The 19,883-nt window shown below is 48.3% G+C and overlaps 2 protein-coding genes across 5 annotated transcripts; both read left to right on the top strand.

The window, feature by feature from the left end:
- The first annotated feature begins 4,760 nt into the window (after nt 1-4,760).
- On the top strand, nt 4,761-19,625 carry LOC1271058 (uncharacterized). 4 transcript variants are annotated; one of them, XM_061661864.1, is made up of 5 exons: nt 4,761-10,582; nt 10,706-10,801; nt 10,892-11,052; nt 13,020-14,696; nt 16,034-19,625. In XM_061661864.1, the coding sequence occupies exons 1-5, from the start codon at nt 9,332-9,334 to the stop codon at nt 16,197-16,199; spliced, it is 3,351 nt and encodes a 1,116-aa protein (XP_061517848.1). In that variant the 5' UTR covers nt 4,761-9,331; the 3' UTR covers nt 16,200-19,625. The 4 variants fall into 4 exon arrangements, with proteins under 4 accessions (XP_061517848.1, XP_061517847.1, XP_061517849.1 ...); XM_061661863.1 differs by having other exon boundaries at nt 4,764-10,588; XM_061661865.1 differs by having other exon boundaries at nt 4,876-10,582; nt 14,076-14,696.
- LOC133393988 (transcription factor Sp8-like) lies at nt 16,332-19,625 on the top strand. The gene has a single exon (XM_061661866.1). It carries the CDS (start codon nt 16,332-16,334, stop codon nt 17,367-17,369), a length of 1,038 nt encoding a protein of 345 aa, XP_061517850.1. The 3' UTR covers nt 17,370-19,625.
- Nucleotides 19,626-19,883: the final 258 nt, after the last annotated feature.

Here is a 19,883-nt window from a genome sequence, read left to right as displayed (position 1 = left end):
GTGCGAGAAGAAGCGAGCGAGCGAGCGAGCGTGCGAAGAGAGGGTACGAGGAAGGGCAAAGGGCAGGAGAAGTGTGAAGAATGAAACGACATCAGCAGCAGCAGCAGCAGCAAAGGCAGTAAAAATATAATATACAAACTGATATACACACACACACATACATACACGACGACACACGACGACGAGAAATAACGAACAACGAAAAATCTAAAACCCGCCTGGCCCCGAAACCTGAAATAGTCTCGCACGCGCTCGCCCCGGAGAGGCACCGGAAAAATGGCGGTCGCCCGCGCGCGCTCTGTGTATGTGCTTCCCGCATTCTCCGCAGCACAGCACCACCACCACCACCACCACCACTTAGCGCTCACGAGGGCGCAACGACACATACACACGGCCCGGGTCCGACCTGACAGCAAACAGCACATACATACGCGCTCATCTAGCCCCCCCCCCCCGCCCCGTACCTCTGCTTCTTCTTCTACCTTCTACTTCCATCCAGCATGTGGTCTGTGCAGCAGCCTAGTTGCGTTGGTTACTACACCTACTCTAGCCTGCGCATTTTGTTTGTGCTTTGCTCCTATCCAAGCTCTTAGCGCGCCCAAGCAAACGACGAGGGAGCGGGAGAGAGTGAGTGTGTGTGTGAGAGAGAAAGAGAGAGAGCGCGCGCGCTTGCGGTGTTAGTAGTGCGAAGCTGTTTCCTCACAAGCGCAGACGGCTCTCTTCTCCATCGCACACGCACACACTGTACAGCACACACTTTGCGCGCTGCGGTGAATGAAAAGCAGGATGCACACATTGCAAAAGGGATGGTGGTGGCAGAAGGGGGGAGGGGGAGCGATAGGGCGGCAGCGATAGACCGAAGAGGGGAAGGGCGGCAATGTGTGGAGAGTGTGGGCTGATGATGAAAGACGGACGGTTTTTCGGTGAACGAATGTTGCTAGACTACAAACGCACACACACACACAACAGTGCGGCTCGCATACGATGACGAAATTTCGTTGTTTTAAAGCATCATCGAATCTGCCGATGCCGCCGCCACCGCCGTCTGCTGATGAATAGAAGGGCATCGCTGTGTGTGCTAAATTAAATAGAGCGATGAGAGAGAGGGAGGGTGCGACGGGAGAGACGAAAGAGAGCACCTTGACGCGCGCGCACCCCCCAGCCTCTCTTTGCGATCGTAGCAATCAATGCCATCAGCAAACGAGGCTCTCTACAAAACTCCCTCCTCCTCTCCCCAACCGCCCTCACTGCCCATACGCAACGAAATGTTGGATGCTTGGTGGTCCGTGAGGGGGCGGGGGGGGGGGGGGGGCGCTTTTTGGGTGAATATTTCGCCCTTTTTCCAACGTGCCTGTTTTGGTGTGGTTATGACGAGATGCTGGGGGAGGGGTCGAGTCGGACGGGTGAAAACGGGAAACGAAACACCTCTAAGGTCCGCACGCAGTTGCAAAAACAAAAAAAAAGCACGTTGCTGCCGATAACCCGATGAAAAAGCGACGAAGACTCCCCCCCCCCCCCCTTACCATTCTACCCATTGCACCAACACTAGCTAATAAACAACACAAAAGGGACCGCCGGAGACGATGGCCTTTGAGGGCTAACGAAACGCGCCGCGTGTGTGTGTATGTGTGGTTTTTGTTTGCTTAAAAATTATTTCGCTCGGAAAGTACACAATACAACAACAGGGTGGTAGATTGCACCCGTGGCAGCAGGCGGGGGGGGGGGGGGGGGGCGGCAGGGTGTCGTCCCTGCGAGGGTCGAACTATATGGGGATCCCGTGACCCTCGCCCGCTGGTACGCTGTATGTACGCTCGGTCCCGCTGTGGTGGTGGTGGTGGTGGTGGAGATTAAATCCACCTATCATCGTGCGTTCAGCGGTGACTTGCAGCACAATATCAGTTGGCTAAAGATTATTTTAGTTTTGCACTAAAGAGCTGAACGTTTAATCACTGAATGGTTTTGTTTCAGGTGCTTCCGTCCATAAACCCGTTCTTTTCGTTGCTGGAGGCGTATTTTATTGCATTTCAAACTCATCAGACAGAGCTGCTGCTGAGTAGTGTAGTTGATAGAAGCGATGCCATTTTTTTAAGCAAAATGTTCCAGCGTGAATTAAAATCTCGCTACGATCCCCCGATGCGGCTCTGTACGGGAGTTTGCTATTCTGTTTTGTCACGTGTTTCTTCGCTTTCGAGCTTAATTAAAGCTGTTAATGAGAGTGAGACTGTCCGCATAATCAAGATCTCGTAGCTGTCTATCGTCTGGCCATGTCATTAGTAGAAATTGTAGATCACTTTCTTTCTTCCTTTGGTTTGGATCTGTAGGACTGTTGCTGAAGCAGTTGTTCATGTCAGTTGACAACAATTTGATGTTTTATTTATTTATTGAAAACATTTTATTTGTATGCTCTTAAAGATAACTACAGTCTTTCCCCGAGTAACGCGTTTTTTTTTATTTTGACAGTTCATATGTTCTCCGACAATTTCCAAATGCAAAATTAACTGCATTTTTGCCACAAGTTTGAAATCGAAAAAAATCAGAAAAAACGGATTTTATACACAAATTGTATGAAATAAGTTATCACGTTCATAAAACTACTAAATTTAATCATTAGAAAAACTATATATCATCCACATTTTGGCTGAGAAATGTGACATTCGACATGCGCGAAAATCCGAATTACGCGAATGTCTTCTGAACGGATTATTCCCGTTACTCGGGAAAAGCCTGTATTGTAGTATGAAAGTAATATGGCATTATTCTTGATTTGAAATTGTTTCCTGCAACAGTGAAACATTACCCATCAATCATCCATTACTAAACATCAATTTGTTTCTCACGCAACTACAACAAAAAACAGCCCTCGCAACAAGAAAGGACAGTTTGTCCAGACACTTTGACAGCTAACGTTTTCGCAACGCGTTCGTCCAGACGCAAGCCATAGGAGTTTCCGCTCATGTCTGTTTATGGTATAAAATTGTCCATTACAAAGCAGACAAGCGCATATCTACCTCACAAGCACAAATGCAAGCGCTTTCTTTAAAAAAAAAAACTATATTGAGAGACTATTTTATTGCAGTTTTGTCTTACTATTTGTACTACTCACGAACCTGAATCGACCCAGTGAACTGTATTGTTTTATTCCATTCTGTATATTTACATCACTAATAAGGTCACCAGTACATAGCAACTGTCATAAATCTTGACAGGCGCAGGATATTTTACAACACTTGAGCGAGCAGTTTATTACCTCTGGGAACGAGCGGAGCAGACGGGGTTGGTGAATGTTACCTGGATACATCGGTGCTAGAATTATTCCACGCGTAGAGTTTTACCTTGAGGTGGGATAATTCGCTACCGATTTCGCCCAAACTAAGCCTAATATGCAAATGGTAATGTATTCTTCAATACAGGTAATAATCTAAGTCCTTTCGTTATTGTTCACTTTAATCTACCTTGAGCTCTTTTTTCTCCCTGGGATAGTTCTCTCTCTCTCTCTCTCTCTCTCTTTCTCTCTCTCTCTCTCTCTCTCTCTCTCTCACACACACACACCCTTTTTCTCTTTTCTCACTCTATCATAAACTCCACTCTGTATAAAATATAGGGCACGTCATGTAGTTTAAATAATTTTTATATGTTTGTATCTAATACAAAAACAGTCTTTTTATGTGAAACAGTTTTCAAAGGCATTTAAAGAAGCTTACTTAAGAACATTAATTATTTGTTAAATGTACCCTACTAAGCGTTAAAAACTTAAAGTGTTTTATGACTCATACTGTACCCCCAACCCGATACTAGAAAATCCGACTGACGTCAGGCAAAAGCGAAGCGGCTGACCTCGTGCGCTTGCCAGCGGGGTCAGACCATCCCAGCGCCTGTCACGCATGTCATAAGTATTTCCTAATCTCCGATAGTCTCCTATGCCTGTGTGTTGCTGTACCCAGTTTAATTGCTTTCGAGGTATAATCATCGATCGGGGCCTACAAACCATTACGCGGACCGGGTACACGAAGATATTTAGGGTATTTGGGTGAATAGCCCCTCGTCGCATAAACTTTATACAATGTAGTACAACAGACGCCAAACCCGACCCCGCGTGCCTACACTTTTCTACCCCGTTCAAGGAAACGAAGAACAGAGCGAGAGAGCGATGGAAACCGAAACGAGAAGGAGAGACATTATCGATACAGCTGGGTGAAATAGGTAGCCAGTGTATGCGTGCAACAAGGAGTGAGCGAAAAAGAGAGAGAGAAAGAGAGAGGGAAAGAGAAAGAGAGAGAGAGATAGAGGGAGAGACATAAGGCACACACAAAGAGGTAGCAAGAAAACCTCCCTCCCTTAGCAACACGTAAATAAGCCGAGGCGAAACGTAGTCGTAGTCTCGCTCGCAAGGCGCCCGGAAATTATTTTCAAAGATGGCTACGAAATGGTTGTTGCCCGGGAGCGGGGTGTGTGTGCGGGGTTTTTTTCCTCTTTCTGTTTGTTGAATAAGAGTTTTGCGGAGTAAAACTGGGTACTTGAATGCCGAACACCCGGGGTGTTTTGAGCTAAGTGGAAAAATTGTGTATTTTGGATGGAAATTCCCAGAAGATCGTGTACCAAATCGCGTTATTCCAGAAAGCCGTACTGGATGTTTTGTTCGACGGTGGTTGTTGCTCCGTAAGCGGAATTTCTATAATCAAAGCATAGCAAAACACGGACACACACACACACACACACATACAGACGCTGACTCGATTATTATTGATGCGCAACGGGTCTTGTGCGAAAATAAAACGAGCGACGGAGAAAGTAGTTGCTTTTGTTGTTGTTGTTCAAAGCAGCAAAAAAAAGCAGAGAAAAAGAAGAGCACGCTCCAAGGGGATGACTGTTAACTATCTCGGCAAGATCTCGTGCGATGAGTAATAGGCGCCTGCCTACTGGGATATCTTGGGCGAAAAGGGGCGAAAAAAACGGCACGTACTTTGCATAAATTATTCGCCCGAAGTGTAGCAATGTGTGTACAATAGGGTAAGTGAGGGAGGTATCAGGAGCTGGGTTCGGGTATCGCCTGTCGCTGAGCGAAACGGAACTTTTGTTGGGCAGCTTAAACAACCACAGCAGCAACAGCAATAGCAGCAGCCGTTTCGTCACAGTGTGTGGTGTGTTTTTGTAGTCTCTCGCTCGACACAGGAGGCTACGAGTTTTAGTAGACCCCGTGGTCGGTGCCTACCAATACTGCAATGTATAAGGGCGTGAGAGAAGAGCAGCAGCAGTACGTTGAGCAGCGTTTGCTTATTCGACGCTCTATCTCTGTCTCTGTTGTTGCTGCCTGTGTTGCTGCTGGATTCGTTGGTTGTTCGCGCGCACTCAAGTCAGGCAATCAGGGAACTGCGAGGCTAGCTGGTATATGGGTGTATATCGGTGCGTATGCGCGTGTGTGTGTGCGATTGTGTTGGAATATCTTTTTCAGAGATATGTACACAGTTTCACTCACTTAACACATATAAATCGAGACAATGAGAAACGGGGAACGGAAGACGAGTGCGTGGTGGTGTGTGTGTGTGACGATCGGTAGGGCCGTCGGGACAATCGCTTTCGACGATGCCGTCGGCCGGGGCGGGAAGGGGAAAATTCCTTAGATTGCGTGTAGCGATAATTAATGTTGGGTTTGTGTAAATGTAAAACGCAGTTAGGAAATGAGATTATCATTAGCCTGTGTGCCTTATTGAAATTATGAAAACATGACAAATAAAAAAAAAAACTTACGATGTAATGTAAGAATGGAGTACAAATGTGAATGTTATATATTTATTTATAATGTATTTTTTCTTATTTATACTACGGCCATATTACTATTATTTAATTTTAATTAACTAATACTAATACTGTGATAAATTGAAATATTATATGGTTCAAGTACTATTATGAATTATTGTTAATAAATTAAGATTAATTATAAGGTTTATCCACAATATTTGATATTATACCTAAATTTGCCATTTGTTGATAATTATGCGAAACGAAACATACATGATTAATAAAAACAAATAAACAAACGAATTTAATTAAATAAAAGTATACAATAAAGCCAAACAAACCAAAAATCAAACATTTCAAAAAGGTAAATAACGTCATATTATTAGGGTATGAATTACGAGACAAACTAGACCAGTAGGCTCAAAATCTTCTCATCAATCAGTCATAAATAACATAAATTATACGAAATAAACATCTAATATAAAATCAATAATAGAAAAAAAAAGCCAAATCTGAAAGAAGAAGTGAAACAAAGAGTGATCAGTTTTTAATCCCGATCGTTTGCTAGCCCTTGGTGGTTAATTAGATTTCCTCTAACGATACACGCTTTCAGGAAGGCCATTCTTTGTCCGCAGCTGACCTCTTCCAGCGACCCCGAACCCTCCCGCCCGACAGTCTTTACACTTTCTTGGAAAATAGTTGCAGCTCGCGCAGTAACGCAACGCAAACGACGCTCTCGGTGGTGCATTTTGCCTGCAGAATGACCTTGCGCTCCTGCTGGCCGTCTGCAACCGGCAAGACTCGCACATACCAAACCATTTGAATGGTATGCAACCTTTCCCAAAAAATGACTTCTCTCCTCCACCCATTGTTTCATCCCCACCACCAGACGGCAGTTTCCAATCGAACGCGAACACGCGAAATTCATTTTTGTACGCACGAACGAATGGCGAAAAGCGCGTAGAAGAAACGCAGCAGCAGCAGCAGCACAGCGTACGCAAATGCACGTCGCGGTGGTTTTGTTAGATGCAATGAGCGAGGGAAGAGCCGGCAGAGAGGGAGAAAGAGTGAGAGTGTTGCGGGGGAGATCGTAAAAAGGTTCAAGGAAAGAAAGGAGCTTGAAAATCGGCCAACGGGGTAGCGAAAAGGGGTGTGTAGGTAGGAAGGAAGAGCGTGCGTGAGTGAGAGAGAGCGAGCTAAAGAAAGCGAGCGAGAGGCAGAAAGAGACTCTTTACGACCCGGAGCAAAGGCGCCAAAGTATGTTTTTCGTTTATATTACCACCACTCTCGCCTCGCTTGCCTTTTGTACACACACAGGCACACACACAGGTACATACATACACATCACACGCGCGAACAGCGATCGTGTTCCCTTTGGCGGGAGAGCGTGCGCTTAGCAGAGAGGAGAGCGGTGGAAAAGCGAGGCTCAAGCTGAACAACAGCCGCCGCCTGCTGAGGACGAAGTTACGGATGGAGATGGTGGAAAAAGAGGAAGAGGAACAAGCGGAGGGGGGGGGGGGGGAAATGAAACGAAAATAAATGAGGGCGTACTGTACCGTGGCTGTCCCTTACGCGCTCGCTCTCCCACTCCCTCTCTCTACCTATATTTCGTGTACATATAATATAGATTGTGTATGTGATGTTTTTTTATCTCTCTCCAATCACCACCCCGTCCCCCAACCAAACGCTACTAGATTGAACCCAAAACCAAACACACACAGCCACACACACACACGGTACGAAACAAACGGGCCAAAGGGAGAGGGAGCGAAACCGGTGCGACGAGATGATGACGGTGCGAGCCGCCGCGCGCGAGAGTCAGCGCCCGCGAGAGAAGAAGTATGGCGAACGACGACGACGGCGACTACGACCAACCGATTGGCAGGCGCCTGCCCTCGTTGTGCGAGACTACACGTCCGAGCGGATGAGCGGTTTTTGTGTGTGCAGCAGCAGCAGCAGCAGCGTGCGAACGGGGGCTCAAGACCGCGCTCTTGGCTGTATGTGTTTGTGGCCGTTCTCGCTCTCGCACCCAAGGGGTACGCTGCCCGATGCGTGTGTGTGGTTCTTGCTCTCTCTTCCTCTTGCTATGTGTTGCTGCACGCTTTTATGTGTTGCTGACACTGCTGTATACTTCGAGTCCGTGTGCGCGCGCTCTCTCTCTCTCGCTCTCGCTCTCTTCGAGCGGTTGGGCGATTTTCGATCCGGGGGTTTTTCGGTGTTTTACGTACCGCCGTCACCACACAAAATAACGACGTGTGGATGAGAGCAGTAGTGTAACGGCAGGCCAGCGACACTCGGCACACGCGCGCGCTCCTCTCGGAACAAATAGCGACAGAACGCGAAAACACAAAAAAACAACAAAAAAGATACTAAGGGAATTTCTATCGCGGTGGTGTGTATTGTGTGTGTGTACGGGCAATACAAGGACAGCGTTGTGTTGTGGCCGTGGGGTGGTGCTACTTAGCAGGGTAGACGGTAGTGGATTTAGCAAGAAATTCCCGTTGCTTTGATTTTGTTTTGTTTGGAAAGAAAATCTGGACCCGGGAAAGTGTTTCAGTTTCGTGACAGTTGTGTGAGGCAAACAACAACAGCAGCAGCAGCGACTGCGGGCGAGCTTTAAAAAAACCCATTGTTGGGGGTCGCTTTTGTGCAAACTGGCCTCTTCGTGCTGTGTGCGTTCGTGGAAAAGGCAAAAGCCCAGCAATAGATAGCCCCCCTTCCCCGCCTGTGTGTGCGATATTCCAGCAAATCCCGTGAAGTGTGTGTGCGCGCACAGTTGCGAATCCAAAAGCTTGTGTGTGCGTGTGTGCGCTCGCACGAGAGCAACGGTGGAGTGTGTGTGGTGTGTGGAGGAAGCAGGCATTTGCGATACACACACAGAGTGTAGTGTGTTAGTGTCGGTTAGAAGCACAACAAGCAGAGCAAGAAGAAAACAACCTTGGTGTGGGCTGTGGTGTGGTTGGTGGTACACGCCCGTCCCTCTGTGTGTGAGGCTCCCGTCCTCCGTTCCGCCGCTCGGTGTCCACACTCCGGTGGAATGTTGATTTGCGGCAGTGTGCGTGTACGTTTCTAATACGGCTATAGAAGCAATTGGTGGTTGTGTGCGTGCGCGCGTGTCTGTTGGCAGTGGAAAGTACCGAAAGAATCAAAGTACACACAGCAGATTTTGACAGCTGAAAGGCACGCGTGACATCTCCTCGGAGTTCCTGCGAGTGTGTGTGTTACTGTGCGTGTGTGTGTTGTGTTGGATGGAAAGGTTGACAAAACGACAGTTGTGCTGAAAGAAAGGAGGGGGTCTTCCTGTTGGAAACATCCAAAGTTCCTCACTGTGAAAGTGTCTGTGCGTGTGTGTTTGTGTGTGCTGTAAAGCTAAAGTAGTAGTGGTAGAAACCGTGATTATGATTACGTGAAAATCGCCCCCACCCCTCCTCGTGTGCGTGTGAGAAAGCAAAACAGCCCCCCCTAAAAAAAACCTCCCACACCCGACAAGACCAGGTCTTGAGTGTTCCCCCCGACCTGTGTGTATTCGTTTTGTGTGAGTGTTCTCTCCCTCCGATTCCGTGTAATAGCGCTTCCGGTGGTGGTGGTGGAAGAAATGTCATCCGCGGCACCGGTCACAGTAAAACAGGAGCGGCACGATGACGCCGAAATCAACGAGATGGCGGCAAAGATGGTGGAGGCACACAAGCAACAGTCGGCGAAGGCGGCGGCGGCCGCCGTCCAGCAGCAACAGGTGCCGGCCCGACCGGCCGCAGTGGCGGCCACCGTCACTGCCAACGGTGTCACGACCGGCCAGACGAACATACTGAACTACTTGACGCGCAAACCGACCGCCACAGCCGGCAACGTGATGGCGGCGGCTGCGTCGGCGGCTACTACCGTTGCCGTCCCGCTCGGCAGTGGCCAAAGTGTCACGTCGAACGGTAGCGGCAAAGCGTACGACGGTGGCGGATCCTCGGACCAGAACGGCGCCGAGAAGAAGGCCAACGACGAGGAAAGCCAGAAGGGACACTTCGGGTGGGAGGTGTTCCCGGCCAAGGTGCACATCCCGTTCATCCTGCGGCAGCAGGAGCGCTACTGCGCGGTGCGGATGGTCGAGATGAAGCTGCTGAACAAGTATCTGAACTACCTGCACCAGGACATCTACACGTGCACGTGCGTGCGGTCGTACTACATCACCGAGGCGGAGTGTAAGCTGCTGAACGAGATCAACCAGAAGCACTGCGACATGCACTTCGGGCGGGAGCTGTTCACGCTCAAGGATCTGGTGGTGCGCGTGTCCGACGCGTACAAGTTCTACCAGTTTCTGGAGGTGTGCTACAAGAAGCTGCTGATGGGATGCAGCACCCCGAACGACAAGTGCGGGTTCATCCGCATCAACAAGGAGTCGGTGGTGCCGTACACGGTGCGCGACTACCAGAAGATGGTGCCGCTGTTCTACTTCGAGGGCGAGACGGACAACCTGAAGCTGAAGGCGGATAACCTGTCCGGGTGGGATCTGTCGTACCTGAAGTTTTGCTGCAAGGTGCAGGGCATCCGGAACGAGCTGTTCGCGAGCGACTCGGTCGCGGTCATCAGCCTGACCGACATCAAGGGGTACTTCCCGCCCGGCACCGAGTTCGAGGACTACTGGCCGAGCAAGGTGGTCGACTCGCAGCTGCTTTCGGGGCCGAAAACGAACACCATCCACTGGACGCGGCAGCCGGCCCAGCCGCCGCCGAAGGCGCCCACCATCATGGCGAACGCGACCGCCCGCAAGGCGGCCACCAACAACGTCTACCAGACGCTGCAGACCCAGCAGAACCTTGCCAAATCGAACAACCAAATGACCAGTATTACTGCCGCTGTACAGGTTCGTTCCTTTGGGTGTAAGAGGAGGCATGTGTGCCTCACTGGTTTTTGGGCGATACGAGAGGCCTGGTCGGTACTAACGCGCAATGTTTTGTTTCGTTTTTGTCTCTTCTGGCAGGCTCTTACTAACAACTGGAACAACATGGTCTCCTCGAACCATCCGAATCTGCTCGCCCAGCAGGAGCAGCTGATACGACTTAGCCAAGCCCAACAGGTAACCAAAGAGACGAAAGAGAGACCTCATCTAAGAAGGCCGCATTTCCCTGAAAGCTCAACGTCTAATGCGCTTTTCTGTTTGTTTTAGGCGGCCCAAGCACAGGCCCAGATACGCAACATGCAGAACATGCACACGATGCAGCAGTACAACTCTTACCTGAACAGCGCCATGTCGCTGACGTCCCGTACGTCGCAGAATCAGGCGGTACCGCCACCGCTAGTACGATCGGCACAGGTTCAAGCGCATCTGTAAGTAGCGTCGCAAAGAAGTCGCCTTTCGATCTCCGTTTTCCGGGGAATGTTGCGAGTGGTGGCAGCAGGCGCGATTTGCAACATTCCCCGTGGGAGCGAGCGAGAGAAAGAAAGCAAGAGAGTAACTAGCGATAGGTGCATTCTTCCTCACACAAACACACACACACTGGCACACGCGCCCTTGTTTCGCCGCACGAAGGGGTTACCGACACTTTTTGTGTTCTTCATTTGTATAAGACCCCTTTTTGCGCTCTTTTTTTGTATGTACTTGTATGCATTAGTTGTTATACTTTATACTGTTGAGTAGCGTTTGCAAAGTTTTTTTTTTAGTTTGTTTCCTTCAATACATGACATTCGTTCGGTCCTCTCATTTTGTGCTTTGCATTGTTTTACAAAGCAATTGGGAGACTTTTTTTGTTGCCGTAGTTAAACTAGTTTAATATATATTTGTGCTTTTAAGCGTAAAATTACCGTTTGCTTAGTTGCGTGAATAAGCAGAGGCTGATTAGTTTGTTTGCCTTATTGTTGAAAAAAAAACTAAGAAGTAATTTGCAGAAGATTCATAATTTGTAAAGAGGATAACAAATGATAAATGAAGAAAATCTAGGGATAGAGGAAAACTGAAAACAGAAAGATTGTCGTAAAACGGAGGTGAAGCTAAACTGTAAAACAAAAAGACGATAAGATTGCCAAACCGTCCCAGTAACAACAACGACGTTTTGTTAGTGTGTTAGGCATCGTGTCTTTAGCTTTTTTTTACTGTAAAACGCTAAATTGAAGCAAAATTATAGGCTAGTATGAAACAAAAAAGAACATTACTTAATTGTTGTAGCAAATTTTAGGTTTTTTGGACGTAGATTTTTGGTAACTCTTGTACCGCTTATGCGTGTTGTTGTTTCTTTGTTTCGTTCAGTTTGTACTGTTGGCCGATTTTCCAGTTTTTTTGTGCTAATCCGTGATGCTATGTTTATTATTTATTACTATTGTTTCACGGGTTCACTTTATTTACCTGTATTATCTGGGTAAAAGCATTCTTTCTGTGTTTCAGTAGTGGCAACCCACCTGGACAACGACAGCAAAATTGTCCGTCCTGTGATATGTATCTTTTTTTAAAAAAACACAAGCGTTTAATATATCCTAAATCAATTTCTTAGCTTTTCCTTCACTTCAGAGTAGCGTCCGTATCTCTCTCTCTTACTCTCTCACGCGCCGTTTGCAGTACAGAGCCGTGCACATTTTCCGTGGCGCCCCCCGTGTGGTGGTGTGGTGTGTGCTTTCCTTCTTCTCTACCCCTCGCCATCTGGCGGCGTGGACATGGTTCAGTGTTGCTGCTGTTGCTTTGCACCGGAAAGGTTCCGGGAGGAAGAATCTCGCGCCACTTAGTTACAGAATTCCTTATATCTCCCTTCGGCACCCCCACCCATGTTTGCCCTCTCCCGATCGCCCCGTAATTCCCCATTTTCAATTTTGCCCCATTCGACCTGGTGGAGATTGGCCAACTGTGTGCAACTGTGAATGATAGAGATTGTTCCGGTGCTGTTGTTCACCGAGTTTTTGGAAGAAAATGCAGTTTAAAATTAGAGTTACATTAAAGGCAGATACATCCCTTGCTGTAGGATGGAATTTAATGTGTAAACGATAGTAAAGCTAACGGAATGATCTTGGAAAAAACAGTTCGTTGCCGAACGTTAATCCTTTTTCTTAACAAAACAAAAACATAATAACGAATTTGCATGGGAAACAAGCTTTGTAAGGAAACAAGAACGCTCCATTCGTGGGTGCTCCGTTTCTGAATGCCTCGCGTGTCACAATGCGTGAGTGTTGGCGTGAAACGAAGGCTGTAATGAAGGCAGAGTGTGTCTGTTGGTGAGCGTTTTGTTCCCGATGTACCTTAACCAAACCAAAGAAACTGCATACAAAAACAAAAAACCGAAAACTACTCCGTAATGTGCCTTCCTCTACAGGTCGAGTGGTGGCGGTGGCGCATCCTCCTCAGTCCTTCGCTCGGGCTCCTCCTCGGGTACCGCCGGCATTGGCAATACCCTACCGAACCTAAACCCCGCTCTGTCCATATTCGCAACCACCAGTAGCCCAAACGGTACCGTCAACCTGTCCCGGCTGAATCAGCAACAGATCAGCGAGCTCACGATGGCCAGCACCGGTGGAGCGGGCCTGGTGGCGTCCAGTGGCGGCAGCAACCGTAACGCCGCTACCGCCGGCAAGTCGAGCCGTAGTAGCGCCAATAGTAGCTCTAGTGCCGCTGCTACTGCCGCTGCTGCCGCTGCCATTGCTTCCTTTACTGCGGCCATGAACTCTGGTGGTCGCACGGCGGGAAGCAGTGGTAGTGTCAGCAACAGCAGTAGCAACAGTCTGGATGGATTTTCGCTTGGACGGAATGTAACGATCACACCGGCCGGGAAGAGAGGTGCAAGTACGCTCGACGAGCTGACGGTGGCCGGGCTGGGGAGCTACGCTGTGAACGGCAACCGGCAGCCGGTAGCGTACCCTAAGAATCCGATCTCCATCACCGCGGTGCCGATTGGTTCGCCGACACGTGCCTCACCGAAGGGCGGTCAGGCAAGGCAACCGCCGCCGGCCCTAATACCGGTCGGTGGCGGCGTCAATAACGAGCTGATGGATAGTCTCGTAGCGAATGGCGTCGATCTGTTGGCTCATTTGCGGATGAGCAAGGACATTGAGATCATTAACGAGCGCCTGCTGGAGGCGAGCAATAGCGGCGGCGGCGGCGGCAGCGGCAAACAGCTACCATCGTACCGGGAAAGCACAAACACCAACACGGGCAGCCCTAGCGTTATAGTGCACGATAAGAGTAGAGCGAGCGGCAATAGTAGTAGTAGTAATAGTAGTAGCAGTAGGCACGATTACACAAGAAATCAGAGCGTGATCACTAGTGCGGGTGGCGGCAATGGTGGCGTGGCCAGTGACGGAAGAACACACTATCTGAATGCGCTGATCGCAGCAGGACTGTCGGATGTAATCGATCTATCTTCTACCCAAAGGTCCACGATGGGAGGCACCACGCTGCCGCAGCATCTGGCGGCCGCCCAGCAGGCGGCGGCCGCCGCCGTTGCCCAGCAACAGCAGCAGCAGCAACAGTCACAGTCTAGTCGGCGGGCGGCGTCCGGATCGGCCGGCCTGTCATCCGGTGGCCGGGCGATCTCCAACAGCAGCTCGTCCGGCGGCGGCTCCGGCAGTGGCAACAGTGGCAACGGTGCGAGCGGAGGAGTGAACAGCTACCGCAACGCCAGCGTTGCCGCTCTGCAGCAGCAGCTCCAGCAGCAGCAGGCCCAGGCCCAGCAGCAGCAGGTACAGCACCAGCAGCACGCGGCGGCCACGGCGGCGGCGGCGGCCGCGATCAACAGCCTGACGGAAACACGGCACGGCAACATGATCGTGCTGCCCGAGATGAACATGGGCGTGACGCAGTACAAGCCGTATGAGGTGGTGAAGAAACCGGTCGAGAACAAGATCATCTACTGCGTGAACAAGACGCCGTACCGCAACACCGAGTATCTGATGACGATCTTCGACCTGAAGGACGTGTTCTTCCCGTACATCAGCCTGGAGGTGTGCCGGCGGGTGCTGAACGCGCTCGACATCAATCTGTTCATCGGCAATAGGTAAGGAGGAAAAGGATCGTGTAATAGGTCGTAATTTAGGGATGATCTCTTAAGGCCTCTAACAGACTTTAAACTCAAGTACCTCAGAAACCTTTACCTTTAAAACCTTTTATTCGCACAAGCTACTTTTATTCGATAACTATCCAGCAATGGAAATGTTGAATTAAAGGGGATTCTTCATTAGGTAATTAAAAAGCTCCTACGGGCTTGAAGAAGATAGGAACAGTTCGTAGTCAACCATCATTTAGAATTGTATATATTTATTTACGGGAAGACGAATCGATAGGGTTGTTTTTCTTGCTCAACCATAACCGCAGGACTCCACACAGCATAACAAGGAGCGCAACATAACAACTGACAGCTGCCAAACGCTTCAGAAAACGCTTCTTTCCTGGTAACATGTTTTGAATATCCTTAATAGGCCGCTCATTGCTCGTAGAAAAGCTACCAACCTACTGCGATGACCGACAGGTAATGAAACACTTCACCTCCTTCCGCAAGCGTTTATTGAAGCGTTTGGAAGCTGTCAGTTGTTATGTTGCGCTCCGTGTTATGCTGTGTGGAGTCCTGCGGTAAGATGTCAACAGATGATACAGTGAAATCTCTCTAAGATAAATATTCGAAGGGACCGTCAGCTTAGGGAGATTTTCATGTTGAGGAATGGTTATGAATGTGTTGCTATGAAGTATCCAAAAAACCTTGGGAAAAATCTGGCATCCTTTGATACTTTTGTGACCTGTCCTCCAAATCTTCAGCTTAGATCATTTGGGCTGCTGAAGCTTAAAGAATATTCGCCTGAGGGAGACATTCATCTTGAAAAGACATAAAATGTAAGGAATATGACCGGACCAAAATGTCAAAATGTTAATCTTGAAGAAGCAATACATCTTGAAGAAACTAGAGAGATTTCACTGTAGCTGCAATGGCGCAATGCAATGCAACTGCGAATTTCACCGAATTATGGACATTGCAGATTCGTGAAAATTTACAGAATTTTACTTGAATGTTATTTGAAATTTAATATGTTTTCAATATGATTGCCCACGCGTTATAGTCCAATAGGATATTTAAGGTGTCGAAAATCATATTAGCGTGTTCACATTCGAAAGTGAGGCGAAACCCTGTAATACTGTTTACGTTGGCAAAATGACTCGCTAAACCCTGTGTAGTTTTGGCATTCGGAAACGACTCAGTAAACCCTGTAATACTCTTCAATACTGTACAATATGAGTAGGTGAACCCTGTAATTCATAGCATTATGCTGCTAGAATAGTCCCCATCATTAAACTTTGACAACAATTTAATAATTTCTTCACCCCTCTCCAACCCTTTTTCAGCTTGCAGTACCAGGCGCTGCAGGAGGCGGGCCGCACTAACGTGGACAAGATGCCGATGATACAGGTGACGGACGTGATGACGTACATGCCGCAGCTGCAGTACATGATCCGCAGCAGCAACCTGAACCAGGAGTCGCAGGCCAACAAGCGGGCCCGCATCAGCTAGGAATTGGGGTGGGGGGTACAGCAGCAGTGCCCTCAGAGCACGATCGTATCGGATTTAATATCATCCTCCTCGTCGAGTCGTGTTGGCGGTGGCACTGGTGGTGGTGGTGGCGGTGGTGTTGTTGGCGGTGGCATGGGCGATTCGTTCACCGGCAGTGGTGTTGGTGGTGGGATAGCGGCGGCCGGTTGGAGCAACCTGACCCCATCGCCGTCCTCCTCATCGTTATCGCTGGTCAGCAGCAGCAGTAACAGCAGCGGAGGCGTCGGAACTCATTCCAGCAGTGGGGGCGCAAGAAAAGGATCCTCCTCGTCAACGGGCGCGCCGTCCGCGTCGTCATCGTCTTCTGCGGCGGCGGCAGCCGCAGCAGCAGCCGCCGCTGCCGCCCTGGCGATGGCGGGCATCTCGCCCTCTGCCACCGCGTCCTCGGTAGTGTCAACTTCCGGTGCGGCGGCAGCGGCCCTGTTTTCCGGTGGCGGTGCATTCAGCTCACCTTCGCTGAGCGGTTCGGCCGGCTCGTCCAGTAGTGGGGGCAGTTTTTATGACAAGAAAACCATGTCATCGTGCCGCTATCAGCAGGAAAAGGGCGGTGCTGCTGCCACAGCGCAGATAAGCTCTTCCGCGCTTGCCGACTACTACGCCGCGGGCGCTGAAGCGGGCAGTGGATCGGCAGCGGCAGCGGTTGCAGCCGCTGCTGCCGCCGCCAGCCGTATGCTTGGCCACGGATCATCCATAGTACCCCCCTCCGTTTACTCATCATTCCAAGAGTCGGCACTAGCGGCGGCGGCGGCTGCCGCAGCCGCCCAGCATCATCATACGGCTGCTGCCGCCCATCACCACCATCACCATCACCAACATGCTGCAGCAACACACCAGCAGCAAACTCAGCAGCAGCAACAGCAGCAGGTAGCCGTAAACAACAGCTTATTTTCACCCCACTTTGCCGCTGGGTCACCTTACCATCCGCCAATGCAGGGTGGTGGTGGAGGTGGAACAAGCGCTGGTAGTCTTGGTGGTGGAGGAAGCATTGCTGGTGGGAACAGTATTAGTGCGTACGATACTACCAGCACCGCGGCACGGTCCTGTGCGTTACCTTCGCCCACCATCTACCCACCGACGCCGCCCCCTTCCGCCCCGTGGATACATCCCTGGTACGGCGGGGATACGTTTTAGTCAACGCTCTAGTTCCTTGTCTTTGCAGACGCCGTTCGTCGTCTGTGTGCACTGTTGTGTTGCGTTCGTTTTGGGTTTGCTTGGGTACAAGTACAGCTGCTTTTTTTTCTGTTAGGTCCAAACAACATTACAGAATTACAGTGTTTCGAATATGCAAAGGAGAATGAACAACCCCCGCACTCTCCCATTTGCTGCTGCCACAAAGTTGATTTTGTACTCAACACACACACACACACACATACACGAAGCCTCTTTCCGTTGCGAAGATCAAAAGATGTACTAAAAGTAGATTTTGTTGCAATGTTTCTTTCACGTTTTTTCTTTTGTTGATTTTCTTTATCGCTTTTCTATTGAAAGGAAAAGTATGAACACATATAGAACGAATCTCTTCTTTTTTTTACTATGTATATGGGTAAAGAAACTGAAACAAAGCAGAATACACAGACACAGAGACACTCTTTGATTAGTAGTGTTAAGTGAGGAATTTAAGCAGTAAGTAGTAAGCAGCAGCGGGCAGGCGGACAGTACTAGGAGTAGTGGCAAAAGCAGCATATGAAACAAAAGTTACTATCGCTCTTATGCGAATCCACTTTATATAGAAATAACTTATTCATAATTAGGTCTTTCTCTCTCTCTCTCGAGGGAGATGGGTACAAGAGCACACTAACGTTCGCATCTTTTATCTTGTGCTTGTGAAGTAATAAACGAAAGGTGTGTCACGGAACGGAAACGAGGAGTCGTGGGATGTAGAAATACACTTCATTTAAACACACACACAAACACATGAACGCGAATTAGCATAAAATAAATACCAACACGCCAACAAAGAACGGCGCGCGCACGCGATCGAACATGTGTAAGCGAAGAGTGCTAGAATCAGTTCTTAGGTAATCATTAAGTGTTTTAAAAATCACATCAACCTTTTGTGTAAGGCATACGAGAACCTTTTAAAACAAATCTCGCCAAAACCAACACTTACGCTAACCGAACAAACGAATATACGCAAACAAAACGCATGCATTCATAAGATAATTTAGCATTAGCATGACTGAGAGGGAAGAGTTCAGGGCACACTGCACTAGTAGAGAATTGGAATTTGAAGATTGGTTTGCAAAATTAGAAGAAGAAGCAAAAAAAAAACCATTAGACTGATTGAGCGGATTATGACAAGGCGCAAGCAAACGAGATTCCAACCCGGGGAAAGCATCCAACGAGGAGACCGGTTGAGGGGATGTTCTATGACTTCCACCCCATTAAAAAAAACGTCCTCGTTCCGCTAAATGTGTCTAAGCAATACGAATATGGGGGCGATTAGCTCCATTCGTACTGTGTTAACCACCGACTGTAAGCAGTGCGTGAGCTGCTTGCAACACTAACACACACACACACAACACATACAGAGCAGTATTTGTGTATTTAAAAAAAAAAACAAACAAAATGCTGCTTAAAACACACCCGCAGGGGGAAGGCCTGCAGGGCTGCATAAAGTGTTGTTGCTATGTTCATTAAATTACAGCAGAAACTTATTTATTTTCCCAAAAAGCAAAGCGAAAACAAAAGCCCGTTACTTGAATTGGGTGTTAATATACACTACCACTGTACATGATGAGCAAACCTAGAGTCTAACCCTGTATCGTTTAAGAATTGAAGCGAGAATTCGAACAAAACTGCTAGTTGAACTTATTTTATGTATAAAAAATGATTATTTTGTTAGTTTCTTATTATTATTAATGTTATTATTATTATTATTAATGCGTTTCAATTGCGGCGCTATACTATGCATAGCGCGGCATACACACACAAACACTTTAATGGTGGCATTATTATTAGTTATTGTTTTGTTTTGTTTTGTTTTTCTATATCTCTCTCTCTCACGATATGAAATACCACTCCATCATTAAGCAGAATAATAGCATATTTAGGAGATAAGCGATAAGAATTTAGAATGAAAAACAAAGCAATGCCGCAAAGGACGTACAGTACGTATCAGCAAACAGAACAACTAGGAAGGTGGTCGGAGTCAGTCGGCACAAAAAAGAAAACGATGGGCCGACGACGACTGAATAGTTAGACACTGAACGAAGGGCTGGTGGTTAGCACGAGAGAGGGCAGTTTTTGAGAGCTATTAACTTAAACCTGAACAGCAAAACAATAAAAGTAAAACCACGCTTGAACATGTGAACAAGTAAACAGATGGAAAGAGAGGGGGACGCAACACCTAATTGCGCAAACGCGAGTGTCCCTTTCGCAAATTAATTGAATGGTGTGTGTGTGATTGAATGGACTTGTATGAAAGAAATTAGTAACTAGTTTTTCGTTTTTTCGTTTAAAGCATTCGACATTCGTTGGGAGTTTTTGGTTTCGGCTCGACTGCCCTTTAAACTCCGGTGATGCAAAAACAGCTTATCCGGTAAATGGATAAAAAGTTAGTCAATTATCCCTCAGGGAAAAGGCAACAGCTGATATGCTTACCGGAGAATAGAAACACTTGGTTTGTGAGGAGGAGGGTTCGCT

This window comes from Anopheles gambiae, chromosome 3 (assembly GCF_943734735.2).
Source record: "Anopheles gambiae chromosome 3, idAnoGambNW_F1_1, whole genome shotgun sequence".
In the NCBI taxonomy this organism is placed as follows: domain Eukaryota; kingdom Metazoa; phylum Arthropoda; class Insecta; order Diptera; family Culicidae; genus Anopheles; species Anopheles gambiae.
This window is presented reverse-complemented; position numbering and strand designations above follow the sequence as displayed.